The sequence below is a fragment of the Pteronotus mesoamericanus genome, unplaced genomic scaffold (assembly GCF_021234165.1).
Source record: "Pteronotus mesoamericanus isolate MK-2021 breed Mesoamerican mustached bat unplaced genomic scaffold, CSHL_Meso_final contig_214, whole genome shotgun sequence".
In the NCBI taxonomy this organism is placed as follows: domain Eukaryota; kingdom Metazoa; phylum Chordata; class Mammalia; order Chiroptera; family Mormoopidae; genus Pteronotus; species Pteronotus mesoamericanus.
Genome location: NW_026555089.1, coordinates 4,855,318 through 4,871,441, shown reverse-complemented (window position 1 = coordinate 4,871,441; position 16,124 = coordinate 4,855,318). Strand labels below are relative to the sequence as shown.

Here is a 16,124-nt window from a genome sequence, read left to right as displayed (position 1 = left end):
AGATGGAGCCGGATGGGCACACTCAGGACATGGGGCTCTGGGAGGGGTCTGCAGGCCCAGAGGGTCCCTGGGTCTAAGCCCTAGAGTCCAGGCAGAAGCTAGAGGCTTAGTTCGCCCCAGTGTCGGGCGGAAACCACTCGGTAATCGCCGAGGTCCAGGCCGAAGGTGGTGTCAGCGGCGGCGCTGGGGCACGCAGGCCCCGTGTGGGCGGCTGCGCACGAAGCCAGCTTTGCAGACACAGCGAAAGGAACCGTTAGTGTTCACGCAGCGCTCACTCTTGCACAGCAGTCCGCGCTGGTTCAGCTCTCGGCACTCGTCGACGTCTAGAGGTGGAGGGAACAGGGGAGGACTTCACGAGTGCGCCGGAGCTGTGCAGCCCCCTTAACTTCTGGTCTGGGGCCCCGCCCTCCAGCCTCTGGCCCCGCCTCCTCCACCTGGCTTACCTACGCAGCGTGCTCTGGAGGCATCAAGCTGGAAGCCACCCGGACACTCGCACACGGCTCCGCCGGGCCGTGGCACGCAGCGGCCGCTTACGCAGCGGCACTCGTCCGAATCTTCCTCTGAGCTGTCCTCTTCTGCGCCGGCCAGCCGGCAGAACAGATATGTCAACACTGCCCCCAGCGATGGCTGTGACCCCGCCTCTGTCCCCTCTGCTACTCTCACCTCGCGGCTGTTTCCCCAGCAGTAGGGGGCTCGCGTCCCAGAAGGAATTGCTCTCGCTCTGTGATGTTGGGCACTGGGATCCTGGGAAAGGCAGTCAGTGGTCAGCGTGGTTGGCGCAACTCAGCTCCCGACCCCCTACTCCTCCTCTGGTTCAACCCTTCCCTGGACGGCTCACCAGCGCCGCGTGGCGGGCACGGGCGGCACTGGGCACCCCAACCACGGCCCTGGCGACAGCAGCAGTCATCGAAGGTGAGGGCAGGCCCAGGCAGGGCGCCCGCACACATGCCGTCCTCTCCACGCTGGGTCCAGCACACGTCCCGCCGCTCCGGGGCACGGTCTGCGGAAGGGGACCAGGCGTCAGGGAGAAGCCAGAAGCAAGGATGGCCCACCTGCACCCCAGGGTTTGACACGGCAGACAGGACCCTAGAGTCTGCCTGGGACAACCCCTCGCCCTCACCAGCCGGGCTGTCGGGGAGCTGGCAGTCTCGGCCTGAGGGCCCAGGCACCCAGGGTGGACGACACTCGCAGCGGTAGGAGCCAGGCAGGTTGATACAGCGGCCAGGGCGGCAGGTTGTGGGGTCCTGGCACTCATCCACATCTATAGGCAGCGAGGGGATGGGGGGGGTGGTCACAGCCTATCCAGGGCCTGCACCTTCCTCCTATTTCCCCAGCCAGCAGGCTCGGGCCTCACCCATCTCCTCCGGGCTCAGACACTGTCGCTGCGTGGGGCTGTACTCGGCTGGGGGTGTGCAGGCGCAGCGGTAGCCGCCGCGTGTGTTCTCACACACTCCATTCCGGCAGTTGGACTCATCCAAGCACTCGTCTACGTCTGCAGGGAGGAAAACGCAAGTGGTAGCGGCCAGCCTGTCGTTGCCGGGTCTCCTGGCCTCTTTCCCATGGCCACTGGGCTGCCTGCACTCACCCACGCACTCCAGCAGGTTCCCGTCGTAGTAGAAGCCTTGCTTGCAATAGCACTCGTAGCCAGGCTGTGTATTCACACACTTGCCCTCCTTGCAGATCTCTGCCCCGAACAATATGCACTCGTCGATGTCTGTGGAGTAACAAGCTGTGTGTGCCCAGCAGCCTCCACCTGTGGGGCCACTGAGGCTGGCAAGGCCCACCACGGGAGCAGAGCACACTCAGTGGTAGAGACTTTTCTGGACAGTAAGGTGCGTGATGAGGGCGGGTCTTGGTAGAGCAGCAAGGCAGATGTTAGCGGGGTGGTTGGGGCTCACCCCAGCTCTCCCAACTGACCAAGCACGCACCAGCAGGGGCGGGCGACTGTCCAAACTTTGGTGGACGGAACTGTGTCAGGGCTTACCACGATGGGCTGGGATGCCATAGTTGACAATGCTGTTGTCCTGGGTGTAGCCCTTCCCATCGGGGCAGAGGCTGTGGAACTCAGCTGCGAGATGAGACGGGAAGGTAAGAGGCAGGACCGAGCATGCGCAGGCTGGCCGTTGGCCCAGGGCCAACATTTCCCCCTTCATTTCCCACCTACCCAGGGAGGGGCCGTTCCCCCAATCCAAACTGAGGCTCTGGGAAGGGAAAGGACCTGCCGGCTCCTGACCTGAGCTATAGACTGGGCAGGGGTAGATCTCACAGTGGTCTCCCCAGCCAGCCCCCAGCGAGCAGCAGCACTCTTGCTGGGTGACGTTGGTGGCCAGTACACTGTCGCAGAACACCGTGTCATCAAAGTTAAGGTAGCACTCCTTCTTGTGATGGGGCTGCTCCACCTCTGAGGAGAGAAGGGCAGCTCAGGGTCCTGCGGACTGTATCTCCCTGCCCACCAGCCTCATCGCTCTGCTCCCCTGCGTTCCCTGGCTCCCCAGAGCCGCCCCATGAGAGCCAAGCTCCAGCCTCAAACTGGTATTCAGAGCCCTCCTGCCAGGTCCGGCCCCTCTGAACTCTTACAGGCAAGAGATTTCTTCCTGTTCCCCAAATTCCAGAGGGTGGGACCAGGATATACCTCTGAGCCCCAGCGGCAGCTCAGGGGGGTCCTCTGGTCAGAGAAGGGAGCTGGGAGGCACTCACCCTCGCAGCCGTGCTGGTCCTGGGTGGGCGTGAAGCCCTCGTCGCAGACGCAGACGTAGGAGCCCTGCAGGTTCTCACAGGCCCCGTGGGGAAGGCACAGGCCCGGGTCCTGGCTGCACTCATCGATGTCTTGGGGGAGGGGGAGGAGGGACAGGAAGAGGTGCTCAGGGGGAAACCCTCTTTCCTGGGCGTGCGCCTCAAGGGCCTCACGCAAACTCAGAACCCAAATTTCAAAGCACACGCAGCAGGAAGTCCTCTCCTGTCTGTCTGCATGAGGGCAGCTCCATGAATGCAGGTGCACCTAATGAACCCCGGAAGCGGATCTGCAGTTACCGTGAGCGGACAGTCAGTCCACATTCACTACACTATTCGGAAAACCTCCAATGGCTCCCGCTGACAACAGAATGAACTCCTAACTCTCAGCTCAGCATTGGAGAACTTTTCATTCAGATCTCCCAGGATCTTTAAGTCTCAGCACCCTTTACTTGAAACCACTAGCATCTTCTGCTCTGTGTCTAGGGGACGGGTGTTTGCTCTCTCCTAGAACAAGACGAGCCTCTTCCAGGTCTGGGCTTTGCCAGGACTGTTCTTCGGGCCCAGAACCCCATCCTGTGCTTCTCTCTGCTGCGGGCACATATCTATGCTTGAGGGGATCCTAGTTACGCTTCACATTCCCATTCAACTGTTGCCTCTCTGTCACAATTAATCACTAGTGCAGACCGCATACGGCATTCCACACCCTCAACTCTAAGAATCAGTTTATATATCAGCCTTCCCTGGCTGGGAGCCAGGGCCATCGCTCAACGCTCAATGCCTAGGACAGCACCTGGCAAATAGTAGCTTCTCAGTAAACTCTTGCTAGATGAATACGTGTAAGGGTGAACTGGCACATAGTAGGCACCATGCAATCACTGTCACTGCTACTGTTATTCTAAGTAAGAGTGGAAGGATGACTGAGTGGATGGACAGATGGAAAGATTACTGCTCCCTGCCATTCCACCTCAGGAGCTCACACCCAATCCCGGCATACCTTGACACTTCCTGCCGCCTACCAGGCGGTGCCCCTGGGGACAGAGACAGCGGTAGGAGCCATTGGTGTTAATGCAGTCACCCCCAATGCAGGCTGCAGGGAAGTCACACTCATCAATGTCTGCAGAGGATCAAAGAGGTAGAGAAACTCAGGGGCCGACCCCTTGCACAGCCCGAGGCTGCCGAGGCTGCCTGCAGAGCCCGAGGCGGGGTTGGGGGCTGGGTACCAGAGCGCCCGGCTTGTTTACAGGCTGCTCCTGGGCGTGGGGCCCAGGCCAGGCGGTTCTGGGGTGGGGAGAACAGGCCAGCCCCTCAGCTTTAGCCCCCCTTACCCTCACAGCGGCTCCGGTCCCTCGACAGATGGTAGCCAGAAAGGCACTGACACTGAAAGGAGCCTGGCGTGTTGGTGCAGATGCCATTGTCACACGCGTCCCCGGCCTCACACTCATCCACATCTGCAGGGCACAGGGGGTATCACAGGGCCAGGACGGGGCGGGGGGGGGGCAGTCTCAGGCCTCTGCTGCCCTTCCCCTACTCCCGCCCATGGCCTGGAGCACAAGAGCTGAGGCCAGTAGAGCTCAAGAGAAGCACGAGGCCCTCACCCCACTCCTGTGTGGCCCGCTGTGCCCTGGTGACCAGGTCATGTGCTGCCAGGGACCCTGGCTTGTTTCTGATTCCAAAAAGCTCAGGCCTCCCCCTCATTCATCCTCACCAAACAAGAGGCACCGTCCCGCCTCCCCTCTTCCCACACTGCCCTGGGCTTCCTTTACTGTCTAGTGAGAGAACTAAGGGTAATCTCCTTGAACCTCCTGACAACCATTATCTACATCCATCCCCTCTTGCTCCCACTAGAGCAAGAGATGCCCCTTCTCCGATCCATGGCTCCTCTCCCAGCTGCCTCCGTTGTCCCCTGGCCACCTTCCTGGCGTTTCCGCCTCAGCCTATAGCCCTAACCCCCACCCAGCTCTCGCTCTTCCTCATGTGCCTCCTGCATCTCCTGGCCCCTCACCATGCCACAGAAGCCTCTGCCTAGGCTGCCAGGGACTTTATTATGTCACCAGTAAGTAAGTTTACAAGAAACTCTCTATTGCCTTTAGCTTATCCTCCTCTGCCCTGGAAGCCGCCCCTCCCCCTTCTCAGCTGGTGCTCCCTGGGCCCTCCCCCCACCTTCCGCTCCTATTCCCCTGCCTGCCCCTAATGTGGCAGTGTCCCCAAGACTCTGCCAAGGCTCCCCTTACTGGACCCACTCTCCTTGGCTGAGCAGGTCCTCCCCAAAGTTCCACAGCCCCACAGTCCACAGTTCCAGGCGGGTACGTCTGGCCCAAGGTTTCCAACCGGGGTGGCCCACGCTCTGCTGGCACCTCCAGCTGAGAGGGACGACTCACTCAACTTGTCCAACATGAAACTTAGCTGCTTCCGTATCAATTAGGCCCCACTTCTGGGGACCCTATCCCAGTGAGGAGCACCGTCCACTGAGTCGCCCAAACCAGAAATCTGGAGGGCCCCTCACTCCCTTCTCTCCCTCACCTGGACATCGAGTTAGCAAGCCCAGGAATTCGCTCTAATATTTCTCTAATGTCCCATCATCTCATGACCACCCTAAGTCCGCTACTCTCATCACAGCTACCAGCATCTCTGTCCTAAGTCTCTCCACACAGACTCCCAGCCACTCTCCAAACTTGGCAGGGAACTTTCTGAAGCAACTAGCGAATCGCCGAATGATTCCCCTTAAAATGCTTCAGGTGCCTCTTACCTCAGGATGGAGCTCTACCTTGGGGACATGCGGGGAGTTCAAGGGACGGGGACCGGCCCCTCCCCAGCCAGCCTTGGCCTGCATCCCCGGCTTGTACCTTACAGCCCCTGCGCACTCTGTGCTGTTTTACACCCCTAAGTCCCTCTGCCTGGCGTCCTGTTCTCTCTTGCCTTTCTTTGCTTGGCTAATTCCTATTGATCTTTTAAGACAATTTAGGTGTGTGTCCGTCGCCCGCGCCCCGCCTCAATCCCCGCTGGTGTCTCCCAGGAGCACCCAACTCCTTCCAGGCCCACAGCCCTGTGCCCTACTGTCCCTGTCTCCTGTTCCCCACTTTCTGGAAGCCCCCATCCGTCCCGAACTGGCTTCTTGGTGCATAACAAACATTAGTGCAACGGGGTCTACAAATACCCTCCTCCATTCTTTTATCTTTTTTTTTCTTCTTCAAATTTAAGTAATGTGCTTTTCAAGCCAAAGTTCAAGCCTTGCTTCCTAAGACGCTTCCTACGTGGAAATTCTGCCAGGTTCTCTGAGAAAATGAGTCAACAGATCAGTGAACGGGACTGGCAAATTAGCTACTTCCTGCCCTTCCGTCTGAGAGACCAGGTGACCCAGGCCCAGCCTCGGTGCGGGAATGGGTGGCAGGAGGTGTTGCGGGGGAGGGCTGTAGCTCTCACCCAGGCAACTGCGGCCGTCGGGGGCGGGCGCGTAGCCCTGGGCGCACGTGCAGCGGAAGGAGCCTGGGAGGTTCTCGCACCAGCCGGGCGAGCAGGGGCTGCCCTCGGCGCATTCGTTCACGTCTGCGGCGAAAACACTTGTCTCCGACTCCGCCCCGCTGCGCGGCCACTCTGCGGGCGTGAGGGTCCCGCCTTCGAGGACTCTCACCGCCACTATCCCTACCCCCACCCCTCCCCGGAGCCGACTCGGTCCCCTCTGAGGGGCAGCTCAGCAACGAGTCCCTCCAATTTACCTTCGAAGTCCCGCCCTCTACCCTACCGGCGACCCGGATCCCGCCCTCACCGCGACAGGCCCCGCCCCCCTGGCTACGGTAGCCAGGCTGGCAGGGGATGCATTTGAAGCTCCCGGGTTTGTTTTCGCATTTGCCGTCCGGACAGGAGCTGGGATCTCGGCACTCATCGATATCTGCGCGGGAGGGAGAAGGATCCGTTTGGGAACAACGTGGCCTGCCAGGCGCTCAGGGTCCTCCCTCCATCACAGATAAACAAGGCGAACCGGCCCGTCTGTGATCCTGAACCCTAACCTGGGAGGCCCTGAGCTAGGCAGAGACAGTTCAGGTCCCCCGCCCCCACCCCAGGTCGAGGGACAGTTGAGGACCCCGGTCGTCTGGATGGGGTCTCCCCCACCTTCGCACACAGGCGGTCGGGAGGCTTTGAGTCGGTAGCCAGGATAGCAGTTGCACTTGTAGTGACCGGGGAAGTTGATGCAGAAGCCACCGTCGCCGCACAGATGGGGCTTGGCGCATTCATTCAGATCTGAGCGGAGGGAAGGGGGCGCGAGCGGAGTGCAATGGGAGGCGGAGGGGCTTCCGCGAAGGTCTGGAGGAGAGCCCCCCACCTCGCCCCAACCGCGGCGCCTTCCCCGCCCCGGCCTTGCTCACCCACGCACGAGCGCCCCCCGGCGCCTACGTGCAGGCGGTAGCCGCGGTTGCAGTGACAGTTGTAGGAGCCGCCGGTGTTCATGCAGGTGCCCCTGCCGGTGCCGCAGGGCTCCGCTTCGCACTCGTTCACGTCTGAGAAGGACGCGCCGGCAGAGTCATCAAAAGGATGTCGGGAGCCAGAGCCGACCCCGGGCCACCCACCCGCCCCGCTCACCCACGCAGTAGTGGTTCTGCGGGTGTGACCGGTATCCTGGGTTGCAATGGCAGGAGTAGCCAGAGGGGCCCTGGACGCATTCTCCGTGGCCGCAGATGTTCTGGTTCAGTCGGCACTCATCCGTCTCTGCGGACAGGGAGGGCGGGGGCAGGGCGGGGGTCCAGCTGGGGGCAATCTTTCTGCCACGCCCCCTTGCGGACCTCGATACACCACTCCTAAAGATTCTGTTACCTGAGCCGGGTCACACCGTGACCTCAGGTCCCTGTACACTCACGTTCCAGTCCTAGTATTTCCTGCACCTCCATCCCAGATAACCCCAAACAATGACCCTAGGTCCCTGATATCCTTTTTCCTTAATTCCAGGACCTTTGATATTCTATCCCCACTCACTCTACCCTGACCCCAGTCACCTCAATATTTTAAACCCCACAGCCTCAGTCACAGCAATATCCTCTGGCCCAGTGACGCTGAACCCCCCTTGCCTCATGGACCTGAGTCCCCCCACCCTTAATGACTGATTTCCTCCCCCTCCCAAGGCAGGCAGGAGCTGGTTTCCTGGGAGCCCTGGCTGGCTTCACCCTCTTTGTCACTAGGCCCAGGCCTTCCCATCTCCCACCTCCCCCTCCTTTTGCCCCTCCCCGGCCACCTGCATCCCGCCACCCCAACGCCCTGCAGCCCAGGCCCTGATGCTGAGCTCTGCCCCACCCCAAACACACCTGGCCAGTGGGCTTTTGCAGGCTGTTCTCTTTGCCTGGAGTGCCTCTCTCTAGGCGTTCTCAACACCCTCCCTCTGAGAAGCCTCCCCTGGGGCCTCTTCCTCCATATTCCCACAGCTCCCGCGCCTTCGGGTTGTCCTAGCCTGTGCACGCCTCCAGGGCAGGCATCTTCCACTCAAGCTCCCACCCCAGGAGCAAATCTAGCCTCTGGGTTTCAGTCAGGCTGGCAGCTCCCTTGTGGCTCTGTAGTTCAAGAAGACATGGGCTTGAATCTAGCTCAGCTGTGTGACCTGGGGCAAGTGACTGAACCTCTCTGAGCCTCAGTTTTCTCAATGGAAAACGAGGCCAACGGCGCCCACTTGACAGAGTATGAGAGGCTAGAGGATACTTAGTATGTAGAAGTCTTCAGCCAGTGCCTGGTGCAGGGCGATCGCTCAGCCATAGCTAGCAATTATGATGCCCCAAACCCTGCAGACGCTTCCCACAGCCTTTGGAATCAAACCCAAGCCTCTTAACAAGGCTCCATGTGCCGGCCCTGCCCTGGCTTGGAAACACTGATCTCTGTGTGGTTTCTCCCTCCCCAGCAGTTTCATGTTTCCATTGCTTTGCCCCAACTTAACTTCCCTTGAATGTTTTTTCGCCAGCCTTTTCCTCTTTAATTCCTAGCAAACTTCCAAGCTCTGCTCAGGAAGGCTTCTCCCATCGCCATCCCACATACCATCACAGCCCCCAGATTTCCTTTCTTCTCTATTTTTTTTCACAAATTTACTCAGTAATCTGTTTGTTGTCTGCCTACTCTGCAAGGATGGGAATTTTGGTCTGTTTTATCTCCTACTGTATCCCAGCACCTAAACAGTGCCTGGCACATAGTAGGTGCTCAATAAATATTTGTTGAATGACTGAAGGAATAAATGCTTTCAGACTGGGCTGACCACCATAATCCCATATTATCTGAGGCTGGGGCGGGGTCTCTTGCTGCACATGGAGGGGTCCCCAGAGCCTGGTACACAGTAAGCCCTGGTAAGTGTTTATAGCTCCAGCATAATTGGGGGTAGGTAGGAAGGGAGGCAAATTAAGCCAGGGGGCATGGTTTACCCAGGATGTGGCCGAGGTGGGCAGACCTTACCTGTGACCTGAGTAGGGGCGATCTCTAAGGGGGGCAAGTCCGGCAGGAACCAGCGCACGGTGGAGGGCGAGGGCCGGGAGATCAGCTCTGGGGGCAGCAGAGCACACCCATCAGGGCATCAGGGTATGAGGAGGGCAGGGAGCCAGCGGCCCCCCTCTCCGAAGGCCATCGAAGGCCATCGGCTGGGAGCTGCACGCCCTGCTTTGCTGCCCCCTGTGTCTACGCTGTGAGCTTCCCCCAGCAGTGACAGCCCTTGAGGCCTCGTCCCTGCAGCGCCCATCTCACCGGGGTAGGGCCTGGCCGGAGGCGTGGTAGCGGCCGGGTGGCTCTGCTGAGCTGACTGCTCCTCAACCGCTGGCTGCAGGGGAGAGCGGCGTGAGCCCTCTGTGTCTTCTCTCCTCCCCGTCCCTCCCTCCTGGGCTCTCCTACTCACGGAGTCAGTGCTCACCCCTACAAGGGAAGAGTTTGGCACCATTAAGTGTTGGGCTGGGAGAAGGGAGCCAAATCTGGGATCAGCAGTTGGGTATTTGTGGTTAGGGTCGCTGAGGGTTCAACCATCATGCCTCCAGGTCAAGTGTCAAGGGTTAAATCCTGGGGTCAGGGAGTGTTTGCATCATGGGTCAGGGGAACAGGTATGTTTGGTCAAGGCCCTTGAGTTGTAGAACAGGGCTTAGGAGGTTATAGCTAGGGTCAGATCCCTGGGTCAGGGGTTGGAAGGTCAGATCTAAGGCCAGCATTTGGGCCGAATCAATGCCCCGATCTGGAAATCAAAGCAGTTCCGGGGTCAGAGGACAGATCTGGAGGGCAGTAGATGGTCAGATCCCATCGCTCCAAGGTTAAACCCTGGGGTTATAATCTTGGTTAGGGTGAGAGGGTCAGCTCTGGGGGTCAGTGGTTAGGACAGGGACTGGGGTTAGAGATTAGGTTCAGCATGTGTCAGAGAATGGAAGGGTTCAGGCCAGACCTCTCTCTTCCTCTGTGTTCTCAGGCGGTGGCCCCCGGCTGGGGCTCTCAGGCAGCTGCTGGGGCTTGGGTGGCCCGTCAGGGTGCAGGAAAAGGGAAAAGTCACTTTCGCCCTGAATGGTGAGCGTCTGGTGGGAAGTGAGGATGTGGTAGCCCTTTCCGGCTGGACAGATCTCCTTGAAGGCGGCTGTGGCCAGAGCAAGAGGCAGAGAAGTGAGTGCTTCCCCGACAGGCGCGTAGCCGGCCAGCCCCCTGGACCCACGTGCCCAGGGCTCACCCGTGCCATCAGCTGGGCAGCGCTGGCACCTCGCACCCCAGGCCTTGCCGACGCTGCAGCAGCAGAGCTGGCGGGTGAGGCGCGTGTTCAGCGGGTGCTGGCACTGGTGCTCGGGGCTCACCAGGCGGAAGCACAGGCTCTTCTCCTCTGGCTTGTCTGCTGCAGCGGCCAGGGATGAGCACGGGCGTCTGGGCCTGAACACTGCCCACGCCCCTCTTCCCAGATGCTCCAGACCTTGCCTCTCTGCCCATATAACCCTTGATCCTCACGTAGCCCCGGACCCCATATGACCCTGAATTTATGTGACCCCTGAACGTGTTACTCTGACCTCATGTGACCCCCTGAAACCTCTGTGACCACTGACCCCATTGACCCAATCCTAGCTGCTCTAGACTTTATCCCTCCTACCCATCAAGTCCATGATTTCATATGACCCTGACTCCATATAGTCCCTGACCCCATGTGACCTCTAACCCCAGATCTCATGTGACTGTTGACCCCACTGCTCTGGGCCTTGTTCTTCCTGCCTTCTGCTCTTGATCCCATTCTGACCTCTGACCCTGCTGCTTGTAGCCTTACCCCTCTAGCCCATGGCTTGTGACCTCCCAGGAGCCCAAGCCCCCAGTCTCACCAATGCACTGTGTCCGGGAGGGGCCCAAGCTATGGCCAGGCGGGCAAACGCAGCGATAGGAGCCGGGGTTGTTGAGGCAGTCACCATGGCGACACACGCCCGGCATTGCGCACTCATTGATGTCTGTGGTAAGTGGGAGTTTGGTCCCTCTAGTCTGGGCCATAGGGTGACAGCAAGCTGCTCCAAGAACCTCAGGGTCCTGCCCCAGCCCCGCCCCCTCCTTCCGCACACCTTGGGACCTCCCCCAGGGACACCTGGCCTGCCCCTCCAGCCCACAGAGTCCCCTGGCTGGCATACCCTGGCAGTGGGTGCTGTTGAGTCTCTTGTAGCCCTGAGGGCAGTCAGCGCCCACCTCACGGACAGGCCCTGGCTTCTGCACCCCCGTGTCTGCAGGGAGAGGAGCTTGTGGCAGGGGAGGGCACTGAGGGCCTGCAGGGAGAGCGGGGAGGGCACAGGAGCGAGGCGGAGTGGGATGCAGAGGAGTTTGGTGGGCAGGGTTTCAAAAAGGCTGCGCTAGGCTGGGAGGGCTGAGGGCCGGTCCACCCCCAAGGAGGGGTATCCCTGGGCCAGACACTCACACTGCAGCTGGGGGCACTTGTGGCACTTGCTCTGGCCCCAGGCCGTACCGATGCTTCCACAGCAGTCCTCCTGCTTGGTGAGGCCGGGGAGGGGATTGCTGCCACACTAGGAGAGGAGATGGGCCGGGTCACCGGCGCCCCGCCCCCGCCCCGCCCCACCTCCCTGCTGAAGTTCTCTGCCTCCCTCCTCAGCCCTCAGACCCCCGGAGTTGGAACAATCCCCAGCAGTTGGGATCAGGCAACCCTGACAGACGGCAGGGCCGGTTCACTCACGGGCTGCTTGGGCAGCGTGTCCTGGAAGCAGCGGCCCAGGGGCTTCTGGGTGGGTGGCCGGGGGTGCTGGGGCTTCGGGTGCGGCAGCAGGTGCTGGGAGGGGGCTGGGCCCTCGGCATTCAGGCCCTCGATGCGGTGCACTTGGACCGAGGCCTCGGGCGGGTGGTGGACGCGCACGTTCACCACGGGGGGCGGGGCCTGCACTGGGGGCGGCACGGTGGCCTTAGGGCTGCCCCGCAGCCAGCCGGGCTGGCAGCGAGGAGCTCCTCCAGGGCTAGCCTCCGCCTGGGTCCCGCCACCCTAGCGCCCGCCCACGTTGGCCTCCCCGCTTGCCCGTCGTCGCCCGGTACCTTCTGCTGAGATCTGTCCTGGCCCCAAGGGCACCAGAAAGGCAGCATGCTGAGCAGGGGGCCCCTCCCCGGGCCCAGGCGGATCAGCGATCACCTGGACCGCGTAGATGGCATGCTTGCTGGCCACAGACTCGCTCTCTGGAGCCAGGGGTGGCAGCACGCCAGTGGACAGGGCTCCGGCCCGGCTCACTCCAGGGCCCGAGCCGCCAGTGCCCCCGCCAGCTCCTCCAGCGGGCACCTGGCAGAAGCGACCCGTGAAGTCCGGAGGACACAGGCACTGGTTTCGGGAGGAGCACTGGCCGCCATTCATGCAGGGCAGAGGGCACACCACTGGGGAAGGGAGGCGGGTTAGGACTCTGGCCAATCCCCAGCCCCAGCACCCAGCACCCATGCCCTGCCCCCCCACCTATATCCTGTCTCCCACCCCCCCCCCGCCCCCCGTCCTTCCTACTTCCTTGCCACCCACAGGCCCTGTCCTCTTTGAGAGCCTGGTTTTTCTAACACATCATAAACACACAGAAGCTGCCCTCTAGGTGCCCCAACATCCTTCTACCCACCTTGGCTTCTGGAGCTTTCAGTCTTGGACTTGAATCTTAGCTAAGAGGTCATGTGCCAACTGTGTGGCCCTGAGAACTCACTTCCCTTCCCTGTGCCTCAGTGTCCTCATCTCTAGGGATGTTCTGTGTATTAAATGAGTTAATGCCTGTACAAATGCGTGGCACAGTGGCTGGCACACAGAAGGTATTTGATAAGTAGTAGCAAATGGTGCAATGGAACAGCCTTTTCCTCGGGCTTTTCCTGAAATGCGACCTCACCTGGCACTTCCTCTTCTTCTAAATTGCCCTGCACCCCCCATCCAGGCCTCAGCCCTCTCAGCTCTCCCCGCCCCTCTCCCTCCCTCTCCCTTGCCATTCAGGGCCCATGCCTCTCCACCGCCAACAATGCCCACAGGTGTAACCACAGCTCTGGGGACCTCTCTGGGGCGCCCCCACCCAGGGAGCACTGTCAGAAATCAGCGTCCTGCCTCCCCACTTCCTCTGAGCACCGGGGACCCTTGCCTGCCTTGGTCACTCATAACTGAGCCTGGAGGCTCCATCTCTCCTGCTTCCGCCCTGCCCAGCTGTGGCCTCTGCGCCAGCTCCTGAGCCGTGTCCCTCCTCCCCAGGCCCTCTGCCCTCCCTCGCTTCCAGCCGTGCCACCCAGACTCCTCCCTGGCTCTCTGACTCTCTCCAGCCAAATCAACCTCAAGGAAAGCCCTGGCACAGACACCCCTGCTCATGGCTGGCGTCCTTGCAGGGACATTTACAGCTCTCCATGGCCCGGGACGGACCTTCTTCCCGCCCACCCCCTCTGCACCCTCCATGTGCTCCCTGTGCCCCATGGCTCATCTCCCGCTACCAAGCAGCCACCTCCTCGGCCTCCGTGTCCGGAGCTTTACTCATGCCACTGCCTCCACTTCAGAGCCCTGTCCACCACCTCTGCATGTCTAGATCTTACCCTCCAGTGTCACCCCTGTCCCCTCTCCTGAGTCTATCACCCTCTGCTCCAGCTCTGCCTGGCCCTGGACTCAGTTATTGTAGTCATGTCTGTCTCCCACGCAATACAGGGTCTTTGAAGGGCAGGGCTAGGTCTGCCTCCGCTCCGGGTTCCAGAGGAGGTGCGGGGGAATGAATGGAGTGACTGAGAGGATGGAACCTTTGTCTTTCTGTCACACACACTTATATCCCAACCTGACATCCAGCCTTGGGACCCTGAGCCCCAGGCAGCCCTTAACTTCCGGGAGGGTAGGCGGGGTCCTGCTCTCCTGGACCCCTGAAGGGTTCAGAGGGTCAGCTCGCACTCATGGCCATCAGGGCCTGGCTAAGAGCATCCCAGCCCAGCCCAGCCTGCCCCACCTCTTGGACTTTCAGGGCAAAAGAGGTGTGTCCTGGGCCAGGGGAGGCAGGATCCTCTCCTTCCTGCCTTCCAATGAGTCACCCATAGCGGTGAGGGTGACCTTCCAGTGACACCCGCCCACTGTGGCCTGGGCGCCGAGCCTGGGGGATGTGGGCAGCACGGATGGAGACAGCCGCCTCGGCAGGATGACCGGGGGGCCTGGGAGGTCCAGCCCACATGCACTCACATACACAGCCATCTCGTCTCTCACACACACTCCTCGGCTCATTCTGACGGCAACACTGGTTCACATTGGCACTCCCATAGTTGCTGGAGACGTGCACGCAAGACGACAATACAAACATGTACTTGATCACAGCGTGCCACACCAAAGCCCACGCACACCCCTGAGTGTACGCCATGAGCACATGAGCACCTCATGAGAACTGTGAACCATGTCGGTTCCTTGGGTCTGTGAGTGGGTCTGTGAGAGCAGGAATGTGTAAGAGGGGCTGTTTTGCTGGTGCCATCCTGGGCCCAGCCTAATTACCCTGTCCAGGAGGGTAATTACTGCTGGGACACCTCCCTCCGCCTGGCCCACAGGGCCCTGGGGGAGGAGAGCTGAGCCCCAGGCCTGGCCCTTTGAAGGGAGATGCTGGGGAAGGGATGGGCTCCAGACGGAATCAGGGAGTCATAAGGACTTGTCGGCAGGGCGGCTGAGGGCCTCTGAAGCAGGGCTGTTGTGAGCTTATGACCTCCATAGTGGCACAGATGGGACACCAGGAAAAGAAGGGACTGAAGACCCAAACCAGCCCCTACTTCCAGGCCTGCACCCCATCTGCCGGGTCTCGACACCCCTCCCCTCCGGGACCTTGCCAGTAACTAAGTCCTTCACCCCCAGCCCTGCTTATAGCTCCTCCTCCCAGGGAACGCAGGTGTCTACCCCTGGCAGGCCTGGCTTTGAACATTTCAAAAGACTTTTCCTCTCTTCCAACAACTCTGTTTCTTGAAGGAATATTTACCCCTTCTCTGAGGTTGCCTGCCCCCAGCTCACATCCCTCAAAGCCCCTGTGTGCTGACCCTCACTCCCTCTCAGAGCCCAGCACCTTCCTAGAGGCAAGTGTCCCCCAGGACCCCTGCATTACCCCACACCTGACTTTCCTCTCGGCCCTAACCCAGCGCTGGGAAGTCAGGGCGGCCGCACAGCCCTCCCAAGTCTGGCCCCCGGACTCCAGCCTCCTAACCCCCTTGATGCCCATGAGGCCCCAGGTCCTTAGAGCGCTGCCGGGCTCTCAGTACCCCTGGCCCCCAGTGTCTTGTGGCCTACTCCGCCTTGTATCCCACATGTGTCCTGGTGCCGGCCTTCCCCGCTCCCCCAGCCGGTGCCCTCTGGCCCTCACCCACGCGGAAGCCGGAGCCCGTGAGCGTGTCGGTGCTGTGGCCGTTCTCTCCGATGAGCGTCATGTTGGAGCCCTGCTGACAACTGTCCCGACACTGGCCCTTGAGACAGGTCCGCTTGCAGATCACCGGCGCAAAGACCACCTTGAAGCGCTCGCGGGCCAGCGCCCCGCCCCCGCCGGCGCCCCGCTCGCCCGCCGGCCCCCCCTCGGCCCCGCCGCCCGGGCCCAGCAGCAGCAGCAGCAGCAGCAGGAGCAGCGCCAGCAGCCCCGCCGCCCCCGCCCCGCGCATCTCAGGGGCCAGGCCGCCAGCAGCCCCTCGGGGCCCGGGCATCCGGGGCCTCAGGACCCAGGGGGCGCGCCCGGACGAGGGCTATGATCCCGTCGCCTCAGGCGGGCAGCAAGCCGGGAGCCACGGGAGAGGGTAGAGAGGGCCGCGAGGGCAAGGGACAGAGGAAGCACGCAGGGAGGGGACAGCAGGCGCGGGCGGGGGCGCACGGGAGGCCAAGAGATGGAGGCTGGACTGTGCGAAGCCCTGAAACTTCCACCGCCCGGAAAGGAGCCCAGCCACGAGCCGGACGGGGGGCCTGCGAAGGCCCCAGACGGAGGCAGGCGCGAGGAGGCCGGAGC

At 61.3% G+C, this 16,124-nt stretch overlaps 1 protein-coding gene across 2 annotated transcripts; it reads right to left on the bottom strand.

The window, feature by feature from the left end:
• Positions 1–125: 125 nt before the first annotated feature.
• On the bottom strand, positions 126–16,124 carry LTBP3 (latent transforming growth factor beta binding protein 3). 2 transcript variants are annotated; one of them, XM_054570885.1, is made up of 28 exons: positions 15,498–16,124; positions 12,223–12,552; positions 11,873–12,075; positions 11,600–11,705; positions 11,319–11,408; positions 11,022–11,144; positions 10,391–10,549; positions 10,115–10,300; positions 9,584–9,600; positions 9,436–9,508; positions 9,151–9,237; positions 7,309–7,434; positions 7,095–7,226; positions 6,841–6,969; positions 6,497–6,619; positions 6,154–6,276; positions 4,059–4,181; positions 3,728–3,847; positions 2,698–2,826; positions 2,234–2,401; positions 1,985–2,068; positions 1,586–1,714; positions 1,355–1,492; positions 1,121–1,261; positions 839–1,000; positions 664–744; positions 444–575; positions 126–323 (listed from the first exon to the last, which is right to left on the bottom strand). In XM_054570885.1, exons 1-28 carry the CDS (start codon positions 15,826–15,828, stop codon positions 172–174), a joined length of 3,897 nt encoding a protein of 1,298 aa, XP_054426860.1. In that variant the 5' UTR covers positions 15,829–16,124; the 3' UTR covers positions 126–171. The 2 variants fall into 2 exon arrangements, with proteins under 2 accessions (XP_054426860.1, XP_054426861.1); XM_054570886.1 differs by having other exon boundaries at positions 10,391–10,546.